At 39.4% G+C, this 12,155-nt stretch overlaps 1 protein-coding gene across 1 annotated transcript in view; it reads left to right on the top strand.

Annotated features, from left to right (window-relative positions):
• Window positions 1-10,623: 10,623 nt before the first annotated feature.
• The window catches only part of LOC104413670, a 5,011-nt gene continuing 3,479 nt past the window's right edge, over window positions 10,624-12,155 (top strand). Inside the window, exon 1 of the mRNA XM_010024735.1 lies at window positions 10,624-10,753. Within this exon, the coding sequence (XP_010023037.1) occupies window positions 10,624-10,753 (130 nt within the window). The remainder of the gene's footprint in view (window positions 10,754-12,155) is intronic.

The following is a 12,155-nucleotide window of genomic DNA, read 5'->3' on the forward strand; positions in this document are numbered from 1 at the left end:
AGGCAAATATTTGGGTTTCTCCTAATTACAAAAAAGAAAAGCCCCTGGAGCACTACGAAGACTAAATTATTATATCCAATGTGTGACTGTGATGCATATTGTGAATACTATACATAACTAAGTTCAGAGATAGCCAGCATTTGATTCTTGATTTCTAGAGGCATATTGTCATCTCAAGATGAAAGCACTCCTGCAATTCATTGTTCATTCAATTCGCTTAGATACATGATATGTATCTTACAATTTGAGATAAAGATTTTAGTATACAGCTCACAGGATAAGGAAGACATGTAACTACAGATTTAGATATACATTCTCACTTAGAATCAAAAGCCCTGTCCTCAGCACTGTTTCCTGAGCACAGAAGCATGGTTGGAATTTCTTGCACTTGTATTTTGTATGGCTTATTTTTTTCATGCGAAGATCAGATGGTGGTAGGTATAGGTGGACCATCCAACATGTTCTGTCATGATTAGGAATTGCATACTGCTAAGGCAATAAATATATTAAAGAAATTTATATGAAAGAACATGCAAGAAGGTAGTTAAAATTTTACAGTTAAATATCTAAGGCATTCTTCATGAAGTTCTATTTTGGCAACAATAAAGTTTTAATCTTTAAATTAATTCTGGGACATATGCAATGATGAGATCCGAATCAGGTAAACACTACTGCATACTTATGTGCAGAGCTCAAAACTTAGCTCACTACATGTTCTTCAACAAATAGAAGTCATATGTTCACAAACGTATTATCAGAAAAAATGCAGCTGATTTTTCAGTTCAAAATTTTTCATTATATTTTTAACCCTTTCTGCAAAATTATGAAAGATTAGCAAACAGACAGGGCAATGGTAACTGTATGTATTGACTAAATTAGGATTTGGAAATTCTATTCATTTGTGGTTATTCTCCACTAGAACCTTATTTTAATCATATTCTTTTAAAGTGATATGCCAAGTGTAAGAAAAGTGTATGAATGATAAGCTCTCTGGTAAGACCACAGACCACAGCCAAATGAATTAACAATTCACTAAAACGAAAAACTAGCAAAAAGGCTAGTTGTCCTTTTTTAAAAGCCTGGAAACTACCAGGACAGCATATGGAAGATGTGATTCTTCTCAGGAGTACCTCATATAAATGTAGAGAACTAGGAAGAATATATGCATGACAGAAAAAGAGGTACAACTAATAAATTAATATATATGCAATAAATATATGCAAAAAAGACCCCAACTCTATTCTATAGTTTTCTGAGAAACTATTTAACTATATATACAAAGATCCTTTCTGCAGATACTGAGGGGCAGAATTTTTCTTTTAGATACGTATGGTGAAAATCAGCATTGTTACTCTACTTTTAGTAATGAAACTACTTTGGAGTTCACTTTAGTGTGGTTAATAAAAAACACTCTGCTTCTACAGACAAAACAAAATAGTACAATACTGTAGTGCTATCTATCTTCAGGAAGATGCTTTACCACAGAAGACAGAATTTATTTTCATATCCGTAGAAGACTTATCTGGTGGCCCTCTGTGATGGAGTGACTGTGTTGGTAGATAAGGGAAAGCAACTCATGCCACCTATTGACTTCTCTAAGGCCTTTAACTTAGGTCTGTACTACATCCTTGTCTCTCAACTGGAGAGATATGGGTTTAGATAAAAGGACTACTTAATGGACTAAGAATTGTAGCCAAGGACTCAATATCCAAATGCAGATCAGTAACAAGTGCTGCAAGAGTCCATACTGGGACAAGTACTGTTCAATATATTTATTAATGATATAGTGGGCTTGAGTGTGCCCTCAGAAAGTTTGTGGATGGTAGCAAGCTGAGTGGTGTAGTTGATATGCTTGAGGGAAGGGATGCCATGCAGGCCCTGACAGCCTGGAGAAGTGGGCTCATGTGAACTTCATGAAGTTCAACAAGACCAAGTGCAAGGTCCTGCCCCTGGGACATGGCAATCATCAGTATTGGTACAGAGCGGGCAATGAAGGACTGAGGCTGCCCTGCAGAGAAGGACTGGGCGATACCAGCAGATTAAAAGCTGCACATGACCCAGCAGTGTATGCCTGCAGCTCAGAAATACAACTGTATCCTGGGCTGCATCACAAGAATCATGACCTGGACTACTGTGTCCAGGGCTGGGTTTCCCAGCACAAGAAAGACATGGACCTGCCACAGACAGTAGAGAGGAGGCCACAGAAATGATCAGAGGGCTGGAGCACTTGTCCAATGGGGAAAGCCTGAGAGAGTTGGGGTTGTTCAGCCTAGAGAAGAAGAGGCTCTGGGGACACTTTAGAGTGGCCTTTCAATATTTAAAGAGGGTCTATAAAAAGATGGAGAAAGACTTCTGACAAGGGCCTGTAATGACAGGTCAAGGTGCAATGGTTAGGAAGAAAGAAAAAAAAAAAGATAGATTTAGAATGTATAAACAGAAGATTTTTTTTTTACAGTAAGGTTGCCCAGAGAAGCTGTGGCTGCCCCATCCCTGGCAGTGCTCAAGGCCAGGCTGGATGGGGCTTGGAGCAACCCGCTCTAGTGGAAGGTGCCCCTGCCTGTGGCAGGGGGTTGGAACTGAATGAGCTCTTCAGTGTCCTTTCCAACCCAAACCACTCTATGATTCTATGATATGAGGTCAGCAAGAAGGTGAGCAGGTTGGGCATTTAACTGCTTGTCCATACAAATCATCACTGGCAGTGCACTGTGCTATTCAAAGTGCTGCATGGTGGGAAGAGGTGAGAAAATGGGAATAAGTTGAAATAAACCTCATGCACACTAGATACCTTTGAGCTGAGTTGGGGAGGAATAAGGACTGTTTCTGTGCTTTAGGCAACCTGGTCTAGTGGAAGTTGTCCCTGCCCTTGGCAGCAGGGTTGGAGCTAGATGTGCTTTAAAGGTCTCTTTCAACCCAAACCGTTCTATGATAATGTGATTCTGGATAGTTCAAGGTGAACCTTCTTTGCGAGTTAAGTTTCAGAGTCAACAATAGAAGAAAAAGAGAGTAAGAAAAAAAATTTACTAAATTTTTAACCTACTTACATATTTTAATCACTTACATATTTGATTTAAAAAAAACAAAACAAACCAACAAAATAACCATATACACTACAAATGAGGATAGACTTTACTGTTTCTACTCCTATTAAATTTCTATGAAGGCTAGTAATAGCCTTTCTCAAGTAAAGATCACAAATCAGCATAACCAGCTATAGCTTAAGAGGCTTTTTCTACAATCTGTGAAATGACCAAAGGAATGTACACTCAGAAGTCAGACATCAATTTATTTTTTTTTTCTTTCAGATCTACACAGCCAACCCCTTCTTCTGTTTTATGGCAATATGCAAGCCAATGACCTTGCTGGTTTATTTTTATTGGCAACTTTCAGTAATGTTCTGCATGAATTATTGCAGAACCCACATGGGGTTGTCTGTATCACACTTCAATTTTATCTGTCTTTTAACCAGACAACTCCCAGAAAGGGAATAAGTAGTACTAGTTCAAATATTCACACGCAAATGGGTGTTTGTACGAATATCTATGTATAAATTATAATTACATGTCTATAAAAGCCACATTTTCTTTCCTGCGATACTCATTGCTCCCTGGAATTTAAATGAACAGGTATCCACAGTAACTAGTAAAAGCTTATCTGAAAATATTTTTGTCTATGTTTCACCTCTCTACACTTGATATGTCAAGAGTTGTTTACTGTGTCATTTACCTGCAATTTTATTCTCCTTCAGGAAATGGTAACAAATGGAAAGTAGACAGCTTTCCAAAGCAGTGATCTGGAGGTTATTTTTTCATTTCATACTGCACTGTTCAAAGTGGGTAAGGTTTGGGCACTGAACCTCAGGCTGAAGGCTGGGAAAGGTTTTCCTTGCTTGTAGGAATTCACTGTTGTGGGTGACTGAACAGGAAATAAATCAATATGCAGATGACAGCCAGAGACATAAGTCTTTAAACATAGATTAACTGCTACTTGGTAGCTCCATTTTTTTTCTAGTTTTGGATGAAACAGAGAAACTCTGGCATATTCATTGCCATAACAAAACAGCAAAATAATGGGTGCCTATGCAACTTCAGGAGGCAACATTGCCAAAAGACCTCCCTACCCCATAGGATCTTGTAAGAGGCACTGAAGCCAGAACTCACTGCAGGTGTGATCCTCTCTGTTGCAGAAGCAAGATATCATCATGCCATGACTGCAGGCAACTTTGCCGTTATGAAAGGCATTGTTTCCCACAGCATGCTCTGAGGCTGTTGCAATAACACTAGCAAAGCAGGAGAAGCTCCTACTGAGCTTGTAAGAACATGGAGTCAGTGGAGTGAACTTCTCCAAAAAGTGGGTCATATGGTAGCATTCAAACTTTCCAAGCAGCAAGGATTCAAAATTTAAAAGTGGTAATAGGTTTTACCACTGCAAACTCCTTTGAGTGTCCCTTTAAAAGCATAATATAACCATAAAACATTAAAAATAATGTAAATGTACTACCACCATCTCAAATTTCAGGAGGGAAATAGTCAGAAAGTCAAAGTCCTTTAGTTAGCAGCTAGTACCATGCCGCGTAATTATAGGCAACATTAAAAACTGCATAAATCACTGGCCCTTTTCTCAGAAGCTTACACTATAAACAGAGCTACACAGAGTGTCCTCATATAACCCCAGGCACCGTAAACCTCAGCAGACAGCTCTTCTTCTCTAAAGCAGCCTCTCTCCAACTGCTCTCACCCACACGGCATGATGTACTTTCATTTGTGTTTGCAAAAGCCTCCTGCTAGCAAAATGCAGTTTGCTGTGCAGGTGCACAAGTAGTAAAAGTTACAACCTGCTTTTATTTAAAAAAAAAACAACAAACAAACAAACAAAACAAACACAACTGTTCCTGACATTTTAGTGAACCCCAATTTTTTTATTTTTCCTTCTGCATTCTCTATATCATGTCTGGACTTTACCAGAGAAAGAAAACACCCTGAATCCTGTTTTAAATCAAACAAAGTTTTGCTTCAACTGTATTATTTCATATCTTTATGTCATCTAGCTATAACTCATATTAGTACTTTCTGCCATTTTGTATGCTGAGTTTATGGTATTGTTCCAACATTCAGTATTTTTCTTTCATTGGTTTCACTGCTCTGAGACTAAACTTAACCTTTAACATATGAATATGGAATCCTAATCTTTAAAGAGACTAAAATAAAATGTTATTTATAAATAAATAAACTGTATTACCAACACTGAATAAGGAGCCACCTTTGCAATTGCTCCAGGCAGTCCCTTTTATATCAGAGAGATATGAAAAAGTAAAGTGCAATTAAGGTCTTGGGTATCATACTTAAAAACTGTGTTTATCAGACTTTACCCAAATTCATACAACTCTCAGTCAAGCTGACATATTGTCACTAATAAAGAAATTAATATTTTAAGAAATACGCAGATGATACTTACTTTCATTTTCTCATAAAGGAATATATTTCTCACAAGTATATTTTCCTAATATATTCTCATAATCATAATACATTTTCTCATAAAGAAGTATGTTTCTATAACCCAAATGTTATAAATATACTTGCACTTGTTTATAAAACTCAGATTTTTTCTAAGAACACCTTAAAAACAAAAGAAATATTCTATGCTTCCCACGGAGTATCCTATTATTATTGGTCTAAACTGCTGCAACTTTATTTTGGGGACATTATTGTACTTGAAATTGTTCTGACAGAGGAGACTGACCGATACTTCCTGTTTTGCACAAGACAGATCTTTTTTTCTCAAGCACATTTCAGTTGTGTGTGGTGCTGGGACATTTCAAAACAGCCATTAACTCCAAGTACTCCAACACACAGCCTGCACATGACTGTGCAGCCACCAAGTACACTGCAAAACACCAGCACCAGGAACTATGCCCATCCCCTGAGGACAAGCAGAGGAGCACAGCATGGGCTGATACATTATTGCTGCCACACATGCAGGCAATTGCTGCTCCTGACCCTCCACAGCCCCCCCTAGGACAGGGTTGTTTAGTACCCCCACCAAAACCAGGACATAATGCTCCAAGCAAAGTGGTGCTGTGTGTTACCACTTTTCTCTTTACTAGACTAGACATAACTAGTGATAATGACTTCTTGGTTTAGGTTTAACACATTTTCATCCTTCTAAGACAGTTAAGCATCTGCATAACTTTCATCTTTAAAGTACTTTCGCAGACTTCAAAGGTGATGCCTAATATTAAACAAGTGCGTAGGCTCCTATTGAACTGTGGTTTCTTGTGGTGTTTTCTGAACTGGCGAGAGCAGTCAGTACCATCCTGAAAGTCTAACTTGTCTGCATAGGGGTAGCAAACCAATCATACCTGCAGCATTTGTTCTTCCTCTGAAAATATCATCGTACACTTTCCATTGTGGGGTCACCTGGTAGGCATGGATGAACACCACAAAAACCACTACCAAGCACATTAATGGCACCAGAGCAGCAGTGAAGAGTGCAGCGTAGGCATTTGGAATGAAGCACCTGATGGAAAAAAAATGGAAAAAAATTGCTATTCATAAACATAAGAGACATTCTAAATGTCCATGAGTGAAATTTCAAAACCAAATGTTTTTGAAGAAGGATATGCTCTACAAACCACAAATTCTTTAACTCTATTACCAGACTAACCTTGGTAGGATGCATTGGGTTCTGTTGGTTCTTATCTCCTCATCGTATCTTAAGGAATATAACACTTGCACCTTAAAAGTGTGTGGTTTATAGTTTAGCATAATCACTGTTGGAGAGATTTAAACTGTTGCAATGGAACAAATTATATTTTAACAAACTCCATGCATGTTATATGCATTTAATGTGATCACTCTTAGTCACCAAAGTCTAAAACGCCATTATGCAACTTTCTATACTTAGCTCCTGAAACCACAAATTAACTTTTGAGAAATATACTTTAAAAATAAATTAACAAGTCTTAAAGGCAAGATAACTATTCCTCCTCAAGTTGTTGGAAACTGTATGTCATTTGTACACTGAAGCCAAATGCTCCCTCCCTCCTTTTTTTTTTTTTTTTAAAATTGTCCTGTCTCTCCTTACGCTTTCCATTTATTAAGGTTAAAATTATTTATAAAGATGTGACAGGAACAGAATTTATTCCTGAAAAAGAGTCAAATTACACATATAAGATGATGACACGAAGGATATGGAGAAGATAGTTAAAAAGAGTTCTCAACAGCATGAGAGATCAGGGTTTTCTGTAAACTCCCTGGAGATCAGTATGTGCTTTACAGCCACTGACCTACTCTAGAGATGACGCACAATGGAGCAGCCCAAGGGACAGCTTGGGAGTCAGTATGTCTAGAGAGTATGTGGTCATTGCTATCCCTATTAAGAGGGTGTAACTTACCCAGCCCTTCTGCTTGTCAGGTCAGCTCTGCTAAATAAGCTTAGAGTCAATGCTGGCAGTGTTCAAGGCCAGGCTGGATGGGGCTTGGAGACACCTGCTCAAGTCCAACAGAAGGTGTCCCTGCCCACGGCAGAATGTTGGAACTAGATGGCCTTTAAGGTCCCTTCCAACACACATCATTCCATGATTCTATGACTCTATGACAGTATACATCTGAGAAGAGCCTGGGTACATGTTTCACTGATGTAACTGGTGTACCTTCAGGGTTTGCTTAGGTGCACACGCTTAGTAAGTCCAAAAAGTCAAGATTACATTCTCTGTCAGCTCTTCCAGAGCATCAATAGGGCATAAAGAATGAATGCCAAAATAATTTCTAGCAGAATGTAGATAACTTCTGCAACTCTCTTCAGGAGGTACAGGCTCTGTCAGACACCAAGCTGAGATGCCACCAGATAACGTAACTGCACAAGTAAGCAAGAAACAGGGAAGGCCAGGTTGGACAGAGGTTGGAGCAACCTGGTCTAGTGGAAGGTGTCCCAGCCCATGGCAGGGAGTTGGAATTAAATGAGCTTTAAGGCCCCTTTCAACCCAAACCATTCTATAATTCTATGATTCTCTATTGCGTAATTGGTGTTCTTTTCACAGAATCACAGAATGGATGAGATAGGAAGAGACTGCTGGAGATTACTTTGTCCAAACCTCCTTCTCGAACATAGAGCCAGTGGCCCAGGACTTGGTCTAGATGGTTTTTTTTCAGTATCTCCAAGGATGGAGACTTCATGACCTCTCTGGGCGACCTATGCCAGTGCTCAGTCAACCTTCACAGTGAAACCATCATCTGGCTCTGTCCTCTGTGCACCTTCCCTTCAGGTGTTTACATTCATTAATAAGATCCTCTGGAGCCTTCTCCAGGTTAACAGTCCCATCTCTCTCAGCCTTTCATCACTGAATTGATGTTTCAGCCCTCACTCATCTTCCCAGCCCTTTGTTGAACTCTGTCCAGTCTCTCCATGTCTCTCCTGTGCTGGGGAGCCCAGAACTGGACACAGGACTTCAGGTGTGGCCTTGCCAGTGCTGAGCAGAGGGTAAGGATTACCTCCACTGACCTGCTGGCAACACATTTGTTTCCTGGACACAACATCTGATTCATTTCACCCTTTTAATTTTAATATTTCTTAGGCATGAAAGTTATTTTTCTTCTTGAGTGGGACCAATTAGCATTAAGACATGAAGGCACACTACCATAACCTATGCTGCTTTTAATGATTAAAATAAAGCCAAGACTCTTAGGACAAGGATAGTCTCCTATAAAATCATATTTATGATCTAAAGTCTGTAGTTTTTTTTTCAATTTGATAAATTTTTGTATTTCAGAGATCACATATTCTCTTCAAAAACTTCTGAACATCACAGAAGTTTTCTGTGAACACTATATTGTTAACAAAAGCTGCATAAAAATGAAACCCCACAAAGATGGATCAATTTTATTAATACCCTTAAGTACTCACTCTAAAAAAGACACTGAAAAGTTATGTACAAAAGAAGTACACAAAGACATATTAACAATTCTTTTTCTTGAAAGCAATGGTGAGCAATTCAACAATGACTACTACTTCCTGTAAGCATACATATAGTAGTGTGATGACACATATTGAAAAATATCTTTTACGCTGGAAATCCTATCGGACATCATTATAGGGATCAACTGAAAATATTTATTATACTTGTCACTAGGGACACATATGTATTGTTCTGTTACCATCACACATTTTTCATATGGAATTACTGTGCATCTCATATTCCTAGCATTGGATGGGAATAGAAGGCAAACGTCCCAAAACATCAACTAAGTTGGTGTTCCAGAACACAACTACTCCACAGACAAAGGCCTAGAAAGACTGATGTGGAAACTGGAATGATCTACATAATTACAAACCTTACTTGTTTAAAGAAGTGCACTATCTATCTCCTGCAGTACAGCCTTCAAGCAAGTTATCATTTTTTAAATGGGCACCATTAGTAAAGTAAGTCTTTAACTCACGAAAGATGAAACCATGGTGCACAATGAAGTAACTTTTGTATTTCTTTCTTGGTGAAGTAACTGTAAGATTTTTATTCTGTTTGTTTTGAACCTCAGTAATAGCAGAAAAAAATCTCCAAACTTACAGCTAACATACACACCTTCTGCAATGGGCACAATTAAAATAAAACACTGCTAGCTTCTTCAAAGACTGTCATTTTATTACAAAGTTTCTCTGACTTCCTATTAACCAAATCAACAACTGACAAGATGTATACTGGAAGTATTTGTTAGTGCTATTACATAATTAATAATAAAAAAGGAGAAAGAAGGAAAAAAAAAGGCAAAAATAACAAAGCAACATTTTTAAGGAAATAAGAACTACTAAAAAAGCCTCAGGAAGTTATAAAATGAAAGAACTGGCATATTGTGTTCCCTACTGAGCAAGAAAGATTGAAAATAGATCAATGTATTAAAGACAGTTTCATTCCATCACTGTTATGTCTTGAATTCTAAGGACAATCTGCTTGAAATGCATCTCAAAACTATGAAATGTTAAGTTTGACAAAAAAATTGGAATTGTTCTTGTCTATTAAATACCCAGTGTTCTCTAAATTTAGTTTTGTCAGCAAAAATCTTTTGACTTTTAACAAGTGATAATGAAATAGGGAATTGTAGGTTAGGTAATCATTAAGTTGTAACATGTTTTATAAAGAAGCTTTGTGACTTGTTACGAACAGCACTTCCTGAAATCAGCAAGGCCTAGATAAAATTAGCGGTTTCTCACAAGAACTAGTTCCTAACCGGCTGAAGCTGATCTTGTAGTTTGGAGAGAACCCAAGAGAACTTTGAGCATGCACAAAACCAAGGGGTGAAGAGTGCATGGCGAGGAAGACCTATGGCCTTCACCCCCCACAACCCCAGAAGACCACCACCAGAAGACACTGCACAAGCGCAAGGAGGAGGAGCCCTAATTTTAATGCGAAGCGGGGACAGGTCATACATATGTATAGGTGTATTAGGAAATCTCATGTATATGCAACAGTTACTGTATAAATTTAGAGCAAATTGTCACGACAGGTGCACACGGTTTTGGTGGGACTACCCCCTGTGCTGCCCAGCGCTGAATAAACATACCTACTTTACAGTCTTACAGATTGTGGAGTCTGCTTTCCACACGTAAATTTGGCGAGCCAGGCAGGAGGCTCTCTGCATGGCTGTGGGATCAACTGCGGAGCGGACACCCCTGGGCGCACCCCAAGCATTTGACTTGGAGGAGCCTCCGCTGCCAGCCGCTCACCATGGGAGCAGACAACGACCTCCTGAAGCCGCGGAAGAAAATGGTATGTTTTGTAAGAGGGACTTGTAAGTTGTACACGTGGTCGGGGCAGCTGGTAAATTGCGCAGAGATATCTGTCATGCAGCATAAGCCCATATGGGAGGAGGGTACCCGATACGGTAACAGGGGGGATTTGCTGACTGATAGGGTGGCCACTAGCTATCTTGGGAGTAGACCGAGCAAATCTGAGGTCACCGCTGCATCCTAGTGTCGGAAGCCAGGACGGACCTGCTAATGACTGGTATATAAGAAGCAGGAGAAGGGTAAGCGGGCCTCTCGCAATTGCGATAGGACTATTTGCAGCTGCTGGATGGATGTTATCTGGAGTGATAATTGTATTACCTGTATACCCAGGAATTTTATGTTAAAAGCTTTTGTTTGAGTGTGTGCATGTAATGGTCGAGCAGCTTATATGCCCGTGTACTGTGACCAAGGAGAATAGCAATGGAAATTACTCCTTCGGTGGTTTGGGCTCGAACTTCGGGAATATTTAAAAGAAGGAGGACATTGGACAAACAGGAGAAATAAAGAATTTTATTTAAGAGGGGCATATGTGACTCCTGCAGGGTGGAAGGTGACCTTGGACTGGGAACAACCTTCGGATTCTAAGTTCCAGTGCCAATGCACTAACAAGGGGAATTCCCTGCTTTACACGTGAATTTGTTCCTAGATTATACAAAAAATTGGCACCAGGCTTGGGTTTTGTTGCAACAAGTGTCAAAAAATGATTTGCGTGGAAACTCACCAAGAGACTAGTGAAACAAGAAATACGAAAAAACCCACAATCTGATAATATAATATAGAAATGGGCAACACTCAGGGGGGAATTTTGAAGAAGAACCCCTTAGGCTGTGTGTTAGCCCACTGGAGAGACACTGTTGGAACAGGTGGTACAGAAAGTAAGAAAACTCGTATCAAATATTGTAATCAGTGGTGGCCTTTATATAAGTTGGAGGATGGAGCTAAATGGCCATTCAATGTCTCAATAGATTATAACACTCTCCTGCAGCTTACGTTGTTTCTGAGAAGAGAAGGAAAGTGGGATGAGGTTTCATATGCAGGTATGTTTTTCACTCTCCAAAATCATCCAGAGTGGCAAAGGGACTGTGGAATGCTACCACCACAGGACCCCATGGTACTCGCACTTGAGCAAGAAAATAATAAAGAGATTAAAGGTAAACTGAAGCGGTGCTGCTCGGGATGCAGTATTGGGCAAAGGTGCACTAGAACAGACAAAATTCACCAGGCACCTGAGCAAGATCTAACTGACCTGTTTAAGCCTCCCCCTTGACCACAGGAACTGGATGCGGACTCAGATGGAAACTCCACTCCAGACAGTCCTGTATCTTCCTGTACTAGAAAGAAATCGGCCCCAACAGCCTTACAGGCACCTCTTCGAGAGGCGG

This window comes from Nestor notabilis, unplaced genomic scaffold (genome assembly GCF_000696875.1).
Source record: "Nestor notabilis isolate BGI_N333 unplaced genomic scaffold, ASM69687v1 scaffold2882, whole genome shotgun sequence".
Classification (NCBI taxonomy): domain Eukaryota; kingdom Metazoa; phylum Chordata; class Aves; order Psittaciformes; family Psittacidae; genus Nestor; species Nestor notabilis.